The 15,456-nt window shown below is 48.5% G+C and overlaps 1 protein-coding gene across 1 annotated transcript; it reads left to right on the top strand.

Annotated features, from left to right (window-relative positions):
- Nucleotides 1–95: 95 nt before the first annotated feature.
- Nucleotides 96–15,196, top strand: MESR3 (misexpression suppressor of ras 3). Its single transcript, XM_003706141.3, has 4 exons — nucleotides 96–456; nucleotides 11,683–11,943; nucleotides 12,229–12,441; nucleotides 12,554–15,196. Exons 2-4 carry the CDS (start codon nucleotides 11,689–11,691, stop codon nucleotides 12,890–12,892), a joined length of 807 nt encoding a protein of 268 aa, XP_003706189.1. The 5' UTR covers nucleotides 96–456; nucleotides 11,683–11,688; the 3' UTR covers nucleotides 12,893–15,196.
- Nucleotides 15,197–15,456: the final 260 nt, after the last annotated feature.

The following is a 15,456-nucleotide window of genomic DNA, read 5'->3' on the forward strand; positions in this document are numbered from 1 at the left end:
GTGGCGGTGATCGCGGTCGCGTTTCGAGTGGCTATTCGTCGGTGGTCGGGTCCGTTGGTTGTGTAGGTAAGCGAACAACGTCGGCTCGTCGAAGCTGCGCCGAGCGGGAGCCGGGAGCGTCCCAACGAGCCGCGAGGAAGCTCAGGCTCAGTCTACCGTCACTGTTCGTGAGCGTCGCTTCGACACGCCGTACCGCGCGGTTTCGCATCGAATACGAGTATCGTTCGTCGCGTTTTCTTTTTCAACCGTGAAAATCGTTCACCTTCGACGTAACGCGAGACTCGACCAACGAGAACGTCAACGAACGAAGATAACCGTGTCGATCGCGTGAACGCGTCGATCGGTATCTAGGGGCCAGCGTCATCATGCTCGATCGGCGCGTTTGAACGTTGCGCGTTCGTTGTCCGTAGGGAAACCGGATTCCGAGACTGCTCTAAAACGAGACTGTCGGCGAACGTGAGTATCGCACTTTTTCCTCGGTTTATCGGTGGCCTGCGATTTGGCGGGAAATTCGAGTGCCATCGAAAAGAGCCGGTGCATCGCTGCGGCGGATCGACGACCGGTCGAAATTAGGAAGACAACGCTCGAAGTATCCGAAGCCTCGCGAAAGTGGCTCTCGAGTAAAGGGAAAGGGTTAATGGGGTGTGCATCCGGTCGCATCGAAATGGGATACAGGTTTCGCGTGGAAGAACGGTGCACGGCGGCTCGCGACGCTTGCAGAATCGCAAAATTGCAAAATCGCGTTCCAGTTGCCGTTCGACGACGCGTTTTCCTCTGAGTATCGAAGGCGAACGCGGAAGGCGAAAAGTTTTTCCGTTTTCCGCGTTCCGGCCGCTCGCGCTCCTTCGATCGGTCGAGCTGGTTCCAGGCACCTGTGCGCAACTCGCTTTTCTCCGAATATTACTTCCAGCCTTTTGTCGCGTCCCTTCGTTGTAAGGACTCGAACGCTTCCGGTCCGTTGAGCTCGTTACAGACGGGAATTTGCTTCCACTTAGTTTCCGCTAACGAGGATAACGAAGCGTTTGTTAACCGTGAATCGCCCTCGTGCGCAGGAGTCGTAAAGTTGAATGGACACGAACCTCCGGCTGCGTTTGCGTGCACGGCTTCTTTCTCTTTTTCCGATATACCGCGGGATCCTGCGTTTCCATCCGTTCGCGAAGGAAAGCAAACTCGGCTCGCGAAACGCTTCGACTCCGTCGAATACCGCTTTTCTATCTCGTCTTCGCTTCTTACGGAAAAATTAATTATCCGCTAGAACGTTTTCAAGTTCAACGAGCTCTCGCGCCTTCGTAATACGGTAAGAGTCGTTCCTCTTTTGCGAAAGTATTTCTTTTTATTTATCAACGTTGTATCGTACTCGACGCGTCGTCTTTGACGGAATTATCAAAATATCCAAAACGAACATAAAGTTGGCGGTGTACGACTCTCGATGCGTAACTAATTTTCAATCGATACGGAAGCGACTGCCCGTTTCCTTATCGAGCGCGATCGCGTTACGCGACACGAAATCGTTCGAGTATATAATCCCGTTACGATAATCAATTCTCTCGCGTCGTTTTCGTATGCGATCGCGGCTTTTTGAGCGACGAAAGGAACGCGATGGCGCGAAATTGCATAGTTAATGGTTGATCGAACAGACGGTCCGATAACGCGTATGGAAATTGGATCAGTATGTCAGGAACATGCCGCGCGTATACGATTCGTCGCACGCTCGATGCCGCGTTTCCGAGCGTACCGCAATTTCGTTTCGTTTTCTCGTACGATCTCTCGCGGTAAACGGCTTCTGCCCGATGCTTCCTCGAGTACGCCGAACGATTATCGAACGTTTGTCCTCTCCTCGGCTCTTAGGACTCGAAGCGGAGAATCGAACCGTAAACAAGGGCGCAGCACCTACTCACCCGTTTGCTCCCGCGATGCGTCACCTCGTACGTCAGATAAGAGAGGTTCGGTTATCGACGATGATTCGCGAAAGAGAAACCGACGGCTCGTGCTCTGTTTTTAAATCAACTGTCGAAGCATACAGAAGATATTAGTTTCGATCGTAATTCGATTAAAGATTTATGCGACGAAATTGGACCGCTTTAGGATTACCGCTGTTCCCGATCCGTCTATTCGATTAGAGATCCGTCTAAATCGGTGCGAATTCAACGCGAAGGAAGCGCAACGATTTCTACGTGAAACGATAAGGGAGGAAACGGCGAGAAAGGAAGGAGAGTTCGTCCTGCGGGCAAAAAGAGCGAATTCGAGGATGAAAAGCGCAACGAGGTAGAACGAGCGCTCGTTCGCGTGCACGGCTGCGTACGAGTAGACGCGCGCGTGTTCGCCTCGAGTACGATTCTCGCGGTCGGAGAAATCGGGAATGTAGAACTTTGCACGGCCAACAACCGCACGATTCGCCGGATATCCGTTCGAGCCGCTACGAGAGACCGAAACTCGCGAAGCCAGTTCACCCACGACACTGAAAGTTACGAGCGGAGAAATCGGTACGCTTCGTTTTGTCGTCGAACCGGTCCGTAACAAAACATTGCTCGGTCGTAAGAGAATTTCGCGTTACGCGTAACGTTACGTTCGATCGAATACGATAATTCTAGCGGCGCTAAACGAACGGCACGACTTCCTTTCGACGAACCTTTCGACCGTTTACTTTGCGCCGTTCGAGGAGCTCTGCGTCGAAGCGAGTATGCAAAACTTTTGCCGACGAGAAGCACGAAGAAGAAAGAAAGAAGAAAAAGAGGAACAGAAGGGGCCGTGGGGTCCGTTGCTGCCCAGTTCATCGACCTATCGTCCGGTCTCCTTAGCTTCTCGTTCTTCACCTTTCTCCCGACGCTTTGTCTTTTCGTCGATTCTTTTTCGTTCGATCGGCAAAAATCCTCCTTCCGTCGCCACGCGGTTCGAATCGCCGCTAGTTCCGTTCGGAACTCTCTCTTTCTTTCGTGACGCTCGATCGGTCGCAAAAGAAACGAGGATTGTACCGTTCCACGTTACGTTCTGATATTCGAACAAAAATTTCGCTCGTCGTTTTTCCCAACAAATCTGCCCCCTACTTTCTTATCTATATTTTCCGTATCGAAGAAATTTCGATGGAAAGCAAAATTTCGCGCGAAAGCAAAAGCGAACGACCTTTGACAAAATTGTAAGTATTTGGCGAATACGGTATAGCCGCTCCCTCGAGTTCAACATTCTCGTTTGTCGCGCTTTGTTTTCTTTTCCGGTGCTTAACGGTTTAACGGCAGGTACTCGACGTCGTTACGAGGTATAGTAATTACCGCATGCTCGCAACCGCTTTTAATTATTGGAAATATGCAACGAGCATGCTGGACAACCGGCAGGCACCGTCCGTTTCGATTCGCGGCTATCTTCGTTGCCGTAGCTGCCTCGCTGAATTCGCGATATTTTTCCTTTTATTTAGCTATCAGATTTGTACGCGTACACGCGCGTAGACTTTCCGCTCGGAAAGAACGCAAAGGAGGTCGTCAGAAACGAGATCCGTGCGAATGCATCTCTGCCAAAGCTTCTCCGTCTCTACTATCGCGTTCTTTCTTCTGCCCGATTCTTCTTTACCTTTTCGTCTGTTTTTCTTCTCACGGACCGACCGGTAAGGCCACTGAAGAATTATTGTCCACCTAAAGCCGACTGCTCTCGCCGGATTAAACGCGCACCTTCCAGTTAATCGGCGCGAAATTAAACCGGTTTTACCTTATACAGTCTTCCACTCGTCTTCGCCGGTCGAGAAACGAACGAGTATCGATTTCAACGGAACATCGATCTAATGTTCGCGAAACGACCGGTGAATCGGAGAGGAACGATTACGGACAGGAAGTTCGCGAAGCAAAGTATCGAATCGAAAAGCATCGCTCTCGTTACCGAGTCCTTTTATTCGCGGTGTCTAGCGCGTAAACGTCTACCGTGCCGTCCGTTGTCAAATAGAAACTGGTCTGCTCCCACTAGCGATCGATGCTCCACATTCTCCTGTCGGCAGGTGAAATTCGAGATGGAAAAAGTTTCCACTACAAAGGAATGCCAGTCCATCTTCGCGTTCCCTTTCTTCTCCGAGTAATAACGCGCATCGCGGATACCGGCAGTTTGCGCGATAGCTACTCTTATCGAACTAACCGCGGAAAAAGGAATAATAATTCGTTGCTGACCTATTTCTTTCGTACCTCGATGTTCCGCCTCGAAAATCTCCCGTTTGTTTCGCCTCTCCTTTTGTCGGACGGTGACTAGAAACAGTGTGTACATTGTTCTCAGCAGCTGACCCTACGGCTCGTTTCTTCTGTTCTTATCTAACGAGCAAACAAGGCTCTCCCGAATCTCTCCGAGTATCTCGCGTAGAAAATTTAAAAGAGTTCAAAGCCCTTTACGAGCGATACGAAAGACGGTCGCTCTTGCTCCAAAGAATAAGTAGATTAGGATCCTCGTGTCGAGTAAACGTTTCGATTTTACACCAACGCGTATTTCGTAAACGTGTCAGCCGATACGTCGAAACGTGACACGAATTTGGTGGTGTCGCTTTATCGCGCAGATAATTTTGTCGAATCGAGTTTGTCTCGTTAGTTGGTTCAACCTTTACGCAACCGTGTTTAAAGAACGCGTGTCGCGTCTCGTTCTCGTTTCCAGTTGCGCTTCTCGCAACAAGAACGTATTCTTCGTCGACGTATCGTTCGCGAGCCCGATAGATCGCAGGGACACGCGGTAGACTCGAACGAGACGTAACCGAAACAAGGACACGAGATTGTCCTTCCCTTCCAGTCGAGCGTCTCGAGACCCTAAAACCTCCTTCGAAACAGGAAGACTGACCGGGAAGACAGGTTGGAACAAGGTCGAATTTGCGATTTGTGGGTCGGCCGGTTCGGCCTCTGCCATCAAAAGCGTACCTGTCTCGCGATCGAACCATCGTGTCCGTTAACATTGTCTAACGCGAACTCGTCCGTTGGGCGATCCGATCAGAGCCGGAAACTACACGCCGATACGAGTTAACTCAACGATGGTTTTTACCAAGCCATACGAGATTTGCTACCGAAAGCGTGTCAAGGTTTAGACTCGCTAACGAAATCTCCGAGCAAGTAATATAGTTGAAAGGTTTTCGAGCAGTCTACGAGCGACAGTCTACCGAAGAAAAGCGAATCGAATCGATTTCGAACGAAAGCGATCGATGCAGTATATAAACGATGCGTCGCTTAGTGGATTTTAAAAGATCATTGAGACTGGAGACTAAATTAAACGCTATTAAAGTTGGGTCCTCGGTGTTCGCGCAAACTATAACGACTGGCTAACTGTCGCGTCGTGTCGTGATCCTGGTACGAGCTAATGAATCATTAACGGTCCTGTTAGCCCATTACCGTCTCTTAACCCTTGGGAGTCTGTTTCGTATCCGGTTGGCCCGAGTCGGTCGAGGGCAGACGAGCTTCGTCTCGTTTACGCCATGCGAGTATGTACCATTCTTTTCGACCTGCTCAAGCACTCGTCTACGTCCAAAGCCAACGACGTCTTTTATTCGAAACGAATATCCGATTCGTTACAGATTTTACAAGGCAACCTTTCGGTTTCGCCGTCGCGACACTTTTACGAGGCTTAAAATCGTTGATTCGTCGCCTGCCAAGGCCCCGGCGAATCCGGTTGCGCGACCGTCGAAAGAATAGCACTCGAGATGGTTCAGATTCGCGTAATTTTCTGAGAACCAACGGTTACCTACGGACCTAGTTATCGAAATAAAACAAAGGCGATCTCGCGGGAAGACGCGGTTTTTAATCGTCGTTGCGTCACGGGGCGTTGCTCGTAGGTAAAAAGAGCATTCGCACAGGCGGAATGTCGCGGTTTCGCGGAGTGGTACACGCGAACGAGGCAAGCGGTACGGTTTGGCCCTGGAGAGCGCGTTATTATTTTTCGAGGACGATAACGCACGTTTCGAGAACGTGACCAGACTGCTACGTTCGTCCGCGACGTTTCGTTTGCGCCTTTTTGCGTTGCACCGAGCACGAATCGTTCCGCGTAACGTCTCGGGACGTGCTCGAGCGTGGGTTTCGTGATTTTTCGATAACCGACGGTCGAATTTCACCGCGAAAGATCGAAACAGTTCAGAGTCGTTTCGCGTGGATCAGGATTAGGCCAACTCCGCGAGAGAACCTTGCGATATAGCGGACGATGACGTTATGGCGTCCCGAGCTTCCCCCTTCGAGTATAACCTGTTCCAACGCTTTGCTTCATCGATCCATCCTGCGCGCAAACTATCCTCCATAATCGAAAACTTACTCTCCGGATTTGCTTGGACAAAATCGACAGCGTCTCACCTTATCTTGCGACATTTGTTATCTAAAATCTAACGTTTAAACTTAGAGCATCTCGCTTTCGGTTAGGTAAAACACACAACCGTTTCAGAGGTGAATCGAAGGTGAAACGAGACGTTGTTATTTCTAAGAACAACGAGTCACTTGTTTGCGTGGCTGTCGGTCTGTTAGTAATTCGCGTCGCGAAAACCCGCGCTTACCCTCCCACTTTTCGTATTTGCTCGATTTCATACACTCGCATACGATAACGCTTAGGTAACACGGTTGGAAATATTCCGGGAATCGTTCGTGAAAAACAAGTCAGGAAAAAAGATGGTTTGCATGCTCTTGCAACCGAACGAGCGCATTTTGAGCGTCTTACGTAATGCTCGTCTCCATTATTGCGACGCGTGATTTACATTTTTCAATCTCCTCCTTATTACGCATCGGACGCGGAAATCGTCGGACGAACCGGTCATCGAAGTGAATCTCGCGTAATTAATGTTCCGGCAAATTTTCCTTATCGACTCGTTCGCTCGAGAACGAGAAACATCGCTGCTCGTATATCGATAACGATGACTAACCGTGTGAGTAAGATCGAAACGCGTGACGAGAATTTAACTAACCGCGATGTATCGCGAATACGTATTCGTGCATCGCGGGAGCAGCGATACTCGATCGTATCGTACGCTCGCCACAAGATGAGCTCTAGGAATTCGAGTCTACCGTTGCTAAACTCTCGTCAACCGAGTAACGCATTTTGCGCTTTAATCGACCGCAGCCTTCCTTTTTGTATCCTGTCAGAGATCGTCTCGCGGCGAACAAACGGTAGTCCCATCGCTCGGTTAATTTCAAAGTTTGAACGAGTGGTTGGACATCGAGCACTCCCTTTCGATAAGCGTGTGCAGAAAGAAAGCGAAAAGCGAATTTTACGAAATCGTTGATTGATCACGAATTATCGACCGTGGTTATCAGTGTCGATCGTGATCTCCGTACGTTGACTGTCTAGAATCGAACCGTTCTCGTTCATTTCCCGTAACTTTCCCTCTCGAAGGCTTTCAACTTCCTACCGGATAAGCTTTTTATGCGGGTGATGACCTAACTAACCGCGATAACAATATTTATCCAAAGAAAGTTGTTCAAAACGAATTCACCGCCCACCTCGACGCGTAGGACGAAGAGTTTCCGAGATACCGAAGCGTTGGAAACTTCTCATAAATAATACAATGCGACGAGTGATCGCGCGTACCTCGCGACAGATTTACGAGTAGTTCGCGAATCCTTCGAGTACGTTGCTCCTAGGCCAATTATTTTATCGCCTAGAGTGACCGATACGCGAGGCTTTGAAAATGTGGCAAACGACGAATGACTCGCGTCAGAAGACGTTGAAGCAGGAGAAAAGAAAGCGAGACGCGAGAGTCTTACTCTTAATGGTTGCTGACGTCACTGACCTCGAGCTACGGCAATGTTCTACTCGAGACCTACCGAGGGCACCCGCGGGCATAGGGGACTCGAGCCCGTTCTACGACCTTTCCCACGGGTTTCGGCCGAATCTTCGACGTACCGGTTTCGAATTCGTCGATTAAAGGAGTTCCGGTGCTTTCAGGAACACCGGCGACGACTTCGAGGCAACGAGAGAAAGCAAGAACGCGGGAGAACCAAGAGACGAACAGTTTCGACGCGCGGTTGATATTCAATCGGGGAACTCGATGACTAAGAGGCTACGTAGGCGGAAATAAATCATCGGCTCTAAATTGATATCTTGCTCGCGTTCCACCAGATAACCGTCCTTATCTCGCTCGAGCGTCGCTCGTTTCTCGCGGATGGTCGACTCGGTTGTAGCATCCTTTTGATTCTTGTGCCATCGTTTGTCAAAGAGCGGCTTTTATCGCGACTACTCGCGGAAGTCGTTAATCTTTCGTGCAATTTTACTCCTACGAAAACATCCGCGTTTCTTTTCCGCGTTATCGCGTTATTGCGGTACAAACGAAGAATTACTGTATCGACGAGCAGCGATAAGATCTGAAATTCTTTCGAGAGGTATGATTTCTATCCGAAATGTTCGATTTATATCTCGAGTGTCGGCTCGTTTCCCGATCGATGCGCCTTTGAGACCGAAAGCGAGCTCTTCGCGAAATTGAAATTTGTTTCTCGGTTTTGAACGCGTGTACTCTTTGGTGCGTCGAACCGAACGCGTACCGAAGGGAACGCGGCGCAGTCCTTTGAACGCCTCGAATACCTCTTTTCATGCAAGAATTTAATCCTTCCTGAACGCTATCCTGAATGCGGCGAGGATTAATCTGCGGCGCTGCGGTCGGTCGGCAGGTCTGGTTACCTAAGCCGGTGATGTACGTTCTCGTGCAATATGCACCGTGTCGTGCAGCTCGACTACGCTTCTACGAGTAATATGTTTGGAAAATATATTCCACCTGCGATAGTCGGAATATCAAATTTTATGCGTCTATTGCACGGCACCCTACGGTTTTTCGAAAGATCTCTCCAGCTAGCGATATCGTAAAGATGCTGCCACGTTCAACTCCTGTCTTGCCGTTTCTGACTCTCTCTCTCTCGGCTCCTAACAACTCGAACGCGAATAAATGGAAGACGGCGACAAACCCTGAAACGTTACCTAAGTCGGTGATGTATGCAGATACGCGCACGCTACTTTCCCGTGCAATATGCGTCCTGTCATGCAGCTAGACTACGCTCAGACCGAGAGCTTCTCCGCATAATTTTCAGCGCTATCTCGAACACGTTCGTTTCTCGTCTCGAGTCTAGCGACTTGCGCTTTCCTGAGGGAAGCTCCGACGCGTTTCGACCGGTCCATTCTTTCGACGTTCACCTCTCGTTTCGTTATTGCCTCCGATTCTCTTCTGGCGCGCGATAGCGATCGAGAATCGTTCATCGCGATTGCCGCAAGAATACCGAAAAGAAACTCGTTTGTTCGATTCGGCGCACGAGTCGTACGTTTTTCTTTCCACTTCCCACGCTCGATGCTCGAACAACGCGACGTAATTACCCTTCATTTTCTTCGTCGCTATCTTCAATCGCTCTGTCTTCGTATTTAATAAGCGTGTTCGTAGTTGAAACTTTTCTTCTTAGTGCGTTAGTACTGGTACTCGCTGCGACTCGAGAATATCCTGGAGAAGGTACCTTCTTCGAGAATCGCGACTGACTAACGGAGTCCTTCTCGTACCGGAACCAACGAGCGGACACGTTTCCACGGAATGCGGGACACGCGGTATCTCTGTAACGTTGCCTCTCGAATGGAATCCGTCGTACCAGCGAAGATTTAGTCGCGAAAGAAAACGAGGATCTTATCCGAGCGTGATCGTGGTCGAAACTTTGAGGAGAAACGCTTGTTCGGCGAAACGGTGCGATTCGTCGAACAACGCGGTTTCTTGGAGCAAACGTGGTCGACGAGGATGACGCCATAGCTCGTTACGATCGTTTGCGTCTCCGTAATAATTACGCCGTGGCTCGAGCGGTTACTCGGCCGACGTTTCTGCCGTCATCTACCAGTGCAGTCTTTGTCAATAACGCTCGTGGGTGTTTACGACGTAGGAGACGCGGTCGTTGGTCGATCTCGTTGCTTTCGAGTCTAATTAGTTAACGCGGTGACGTTTACGAAGGCGCTCGGAAATGCTAATAAGAGGTTTTCGGACGAGTTCGAAAATTCCGTACACGAGCGTGTTTTATGCGAAAAATCGGTGCCGTAGATCGTAAATCAATGTCTATCGCCAGCAGAATATACTTCCTAGCGCTTTGTTCCTTTTACTTTGGAACGTACGCTGGAAACGCTCGAGTTTCTTCGCGTTCCTACAGCAGCCTATAGAGAACGCGTACCTTTTTCGTCCTTTCAATGCCGATTTCAACGTTTTCTTGATTGTTCGCGCTAGGAGAATAAAAAAAACACCGACATTTCATACCCACGGTCGAACAATTTCGTCGTGGGAACGCGAAACGAAACGGTTCGCGAACGTAATTATCGGCAAGTTGATCTACGAGCGAAGAAGCGTCGAGTGCTTATCGGGTCGAAACAATGGGCGCATCCTCGTCGAGCGCGTTCTAACGCAGACAATAACGCTTCCGGTGTACGTTTCGCGCGCACGACTGCAGCCATCTCGACCGACTCAACTTTCGATCCGCGTGTATCGTTACACCGACCCGATGGGCCATATGCTATCGAGAAACCGATGCGGGCCTCTCCTCGCTCCTGTTTCTCTTTACGTCGCTCCGTGTTTCGTCCAGCTTTCCATTCGTCGCCGAGCCAACTGTTAGCTTATCGTACGTTTCGGTACACCGTACGCGATCAATGATTGCACAGTGTCACTCGAGAAAGGTACTCGACGCGTTTGTTAGTATCGGTGCAACCAGGGAGTCCCTTTCCTCTTGTACGCGTGTGCGCCGTGCGCTCGCTGTACGAATCGGTTTGTACGCGTAACCGAAAGATCAAAGGAACACTCCAATTGTGGGAGAGCGCTCCCCTTCCTGAATGGTATCGGTTCAGGTACTGCTCCGACTCGAGGGGAGACGGTCAATCTTTTCGCGGAAATTACGAGCACTGATTCACCGGTTAGGTGATTCGGAAAGAGAAGGCCGTCGGAGCATTCGATTCATCGCGATACCGGAGTAGAAGTCCTGCGGATTTCCGTGGACGAACCCGATCGAACGTGAAATTCCTGGACGATAGACGGGGCAACGTATGAACCGCGATTAGTCAGCCGAGTAGCTCGTTAAAGGCGTCGTGTCGTGATCGAATTAAGGTCGAACGAGAGTGGGACTTTTCTCGCCTCGATTAAGTGGGTCGACTAAAACGCCATTGGCCGATTAGCTTTAGCCGCGCCGCCGCTGGCGTCCCTTGCGTCACCGTATCCGCCAACCAACGACCCATTTTTTGTTCACCTCCGTACACGACCCGGTCGCGAAAAAGGGAAACGAAAGGAGCCACCGTGAGTTCTGGGTAGTTCGAGAACACAAACGATTCCCCTTCCCGTCTTGGCTCGTATCGCGCGTTTTCTGTGCTACTTCTAAGTCGAATCCTTCGGAGTCTCTTGACGCGAGTTCGAAACGGAGAGTCCTATTCGTCGAATTCGTCGATGATTCAAGAAACTGCGGGAGTGCAACGGGATAAGGGACTACGACTTAAAAACGGATTGAAAATTTTCGGGTTGCCAGGGACAGCATCCGATAAAGAGGTCACGGTTATTTATAGAACGATACCATGGCTCCACTGTACGGGGGTTTGACTCGAGAAAATCGATGAGCTTTCGCGGGAGCTCGCGGAAGGACCGCAAATTTCTCTCTCGCTACCATAAGATTCCCGAACGTACAAAATTGCATTAGGACGCGAATAATTTCGATCGAGAAGGTTGCTGTGAAACAGGAAACTTAAAGGTAATTCAATCGTTGTTTTCAGGAGAAAATGAACGCACCGGTATACGCTTCGTCCTGCCCCGCGTTGCAGTCGAATCTTTCGCTGCACAGTTCTTCTTACTACAACGAGTACAGCGGAGCCGCTAGGAGAAGATTATCGTCGACGGGCGAAGCGGATACCTCGGCCACGTCCAGTTACGAGGGTAGCGACAGTTCCGAAAACAGCGACGAGTCCCGTCTGGAACCGGTTAGCCAAATGGAGAGGGAGCAGCTCGAAACATTTTTCCGGGGCTTAAAATCTCAGGTAAAGTCACGGTTGCCTCGCGACTCGTCGCGTTACTCTCATAAATAATATTCCAAGGTATATAGAATAACAACGAAACCACCGATTGAATATTTTTTACCATTTTTTTTATTTTACATCGATGCGCGCTTTAAAAACGGTGTCGCCAGCGCCATCGAGCGGGAGACTCGTTGCGAGTGTCAGCGGAACGTACCATTTTCGAATGCATTCAAGTTGAAATAAAGCTATTTTACGATGGAAGGCGTACGTTTTCAAAGAGAAAAATTGTCCTTTCTTTGAACACAGGTATTCGTCTGCGAGTCTTTGGCAAATTTGTACCTGGGGAGCGCGTCGCAGACCGAAAGATGGGAACTTCGATTCACCGGTATACCCGTGGTGGTGCTGGATCTCGGAGAAACGCGATCCAGATCAAAGAGACGAATTCAAATTCTGCTGGCCGAACGCGGTACCTGTTTCACCTTATGGAGAGAGACCATCGACAATTTGTCGTCGTACAAGGTGGGTCCGCGTAACCGGTTGTCCGGCCGCAAACGCGATCGTTTTATACGAGAAAAAATAAACAAAGGAAAAATATTACCGAACGTAACGCGTATAACGTAATGCGTTTCAGGTGTCAGGACCGGCATTTCACACGATGTGTCTTTCTTCCGACCATACGCGCTTGGCTGGCCTCAGTTTCGACAATCCGAAAGCTGCGAACGATCTCTGGCAGCACATAGAACGGCTCGTCTCCTGCCCGGAAAATATCAGCCTTTCGGTACCGGGAAAGAAGAAGAAGAAACAGGTGCCGAAGAAGGTGGTTCTACCGGCGAAAAGCAACATCAGCCAACCCTGTCAATTTCAGCACGTGACCAGCGTCGATGCCGCGGATCGATCGCGATATTTCTCGCTTCAAACGTTGGTGCCGCCTCTGAACGAGCTCGAGAACTCTTTGGAAGCGAATTTCTGAGAAAAGGAGAAGTCGGACCAACGTCCCGATTCGTAACTCGTCTCGGACGTTCGTCTCGATATTTCTGCTGCGTTTTTAGATAAATTCAATCTACAGAGGAAACGCGGTGCGAATCGCTGTTCGGAATCGCCGATTCTAACCTGCTGTTCGAAATTTGAGGTACGCGAGCAGGGAAAAGCGGATCGTTCGAGATGATCGATGTTTCTCGATGAAGTAACTTGAAAAATGAGTGTTAGTCTCGCGTGTTTGGAGGAACGTGTGCAGAGTAAGGAATAAGAGGATTCGAATCGACGAGGAAAATTTCTTTCCCTTTGGATAATAACGATCGTCAGAGGGAATAATCGAATCGAAAACGTTACGAGAATCATCCGTCAAAGGTACTGGATTATCGACCGAAATCGATGAAATCGACGAGAAATATTTTGCTTCTCCATGGATGATATTAATGATCGAACAGCAAAAGGAAAGATAGTGGAATTTGTGCCGCAACGAGCATTTCTCGCCGATAGGAGAACTGCTCTGTGACCATGAAGCGGTTACCAGAACACGAGTCGACGTTCAGTCAATATTTGTTTTCGATGTCCAAACGAAAGAATCAAAACGTAGTATCGTAGTGGAAAAGATTACGAAACTCCGAACGAATGATGTAAACGCGAGGCGTTTGTTATCGATAAACTGTACAAGTTTTAAGTGATAGGCTATTTTTCTCGAAAAAAGTTGATAATGTACCTTCGGTACAAACACTTCTATTAAGATATAGGGATCGACTCTTCCCTCACGAGTTTCAAAATCAAAACTTCCCGTTAAATATCGTTCTCGCGACTGTTTAGAATCGTTGCATCACTGTTCTCGATCGATATCATAGTTGAGCGCGAAAGCTTACGCTAGTTGCGTCGCCGCTTCGTGTGCATTCGACGAATTCACGAATATTTCGAAAAAACTGTGCGTCTAGCTTTGTCGTAGTCGAAAGATTAGTTGTCTATGTTCCATGACGAATATACGCGTCGTACACCCGGAGGGATATTAATCCTTTGCACTATCTTCCTGGACGACGTTAGATCGTTAACTGGATTAATTTCTTCTGAAGGCACTTGCGCAAGAGATTAATACCCAGCCGGTATTAAATCAAGGTACACTTCGTGTCCTTTTCTTCCCCGTTTAAAATCTCTTACTGTCGGCAATCTTTCATTACCGTCTAGATAATGAGTTCAATTCCAAATTCTACCGAATGACATCGATTCCATTCGAAAACTACTTCGATACGCACGAGTCGTATACAAACCTATTGGACGTAGCGTGGACTCGTCCGTTTGGGTATTTATAGAATCTCGGTGCAGCATTTTCACCGCAACCTGTTAGAAGAAAATGAACACGTAATAACGAAGGTAGACTCGAGTCAGGTTTGGCTTCAGCCATTTGTAGCATAAGCGTTTATCGTAAAAACTCCGAACAGAGTATTTCAACTTTTCTCTTTGTCCATTGCGAGTGTTAATCTACGATCGTATGTCGAGAATAGCTTATCGTTGTTCGTTCCTGGATATTGCGCGACCGGAAAGCGACCTCGCGAGCAGACGTTGATCCGCTTTGTCCGTGTGTCTTGATCGCGATCCGCTAATCTGCATCGCTCGACACATCGAGGAAAGCGTTATAATCGTCTTGAAAGAGTTATCACTCGATAGTCCTGTAAGCGCGAGGTTTCGGCCGTGACAACACTGGTTTTACCATCCTACGCTTAGACGAGCGATTTTAACGTAAATTGTCCTAACGATAATAGCCTTTGAACGTTTCGTCGTTACTCGACGTTGATCGTTAACGTTGGTCGTTTCTCGATGCGATTCACATATCGCGCGTTTAACAAATCTTACGTCGTCGAATCCGATAGATCTGACGAGCGTAAAATCATCGTTTCAAGAAAAGACAACTAGAATGGCGCGAAGATGAGAAAAATATTAAACTTTGTTCCATTTGCGCGACGCTTGCGAGCTCTGGATATATGCGAGATCGAAGGTTGCTAATGTATCGTATAAAAAATGGACGAGTATCAAATATTTCGCGTTTGAGAATAAAATTAGCGTCGATGCGTTTGCGCTGCGTTCGTAACGTATTCGTTTGCTTCCGGCGATTTTCAGCGAAATAATCTTGATATCGATTAACGTTAATTTCTTTGTCTACGACTGTGATATAAATATATTTGTATAGTTACGTTTCGTACCATGTATCCGTATCGATTAATCATTTTGATATATCAGTTTACGACCATCGTTGCGCATGTAATAACGTAGTAATAAACGATTACAGTACGAATCTTCCTGTTTCCAACTTATTCGACCTTACAAGTATTCGATCTAACTTTTCACAAACATAAATTTGCAACATGCGGGTAAATTGCACGAGCAACAATTTGCAGGGATAATTATCATAATTTTATTTCGAGAGTTTGCTGAAGCAGAAGTGATACAGTTCTACCTTTGCTACCGCAAGATGGAAGCACAAATCGAAATAAGCGCTCTGCTTCGAAGAAGTTTCTATAGTTGAATCGGTATCGATCACTGTTGAAATATTTA

The sequence above is a fragment of the Megachile rotundata genome, chromosome 7 (assembly GCF_050947335.1).
Source record: "Megachile rotundata isolate GNS110a chromosome 7, iyMegRotu1, whole genome shotgun sequence".
Taxonomy (NCBI): Eukaryota; Metazoa; Arthropoda; class Insecta; order Hymenoptera; family Megachilidae; genus Megachile; species Megachile rotundata.

Coding starts and splice junctions, on each gene's coding strand:
- MESR3 (XM_003706141.3), top strand. CDS start 11,689: ATGAACGCACCGGTATACGCTTCGTCCTGCCCCGCGTTGCAGTCGAAT. Junction 11,944..12,228: donor TCCGGGGCTTAAAATCTCAG/GTAAAGTCACGG, acceptor CTTTGAACACAG/GTATTCGTCTGCGAGTCTTT. Junction 12,442..12,553: donor ACAATTTGTCGTCGTACAAG/GTGGGTCCGCGT, acceptor AATGCGTTTCAG/GTGTCAGGACCGGCATTTCA.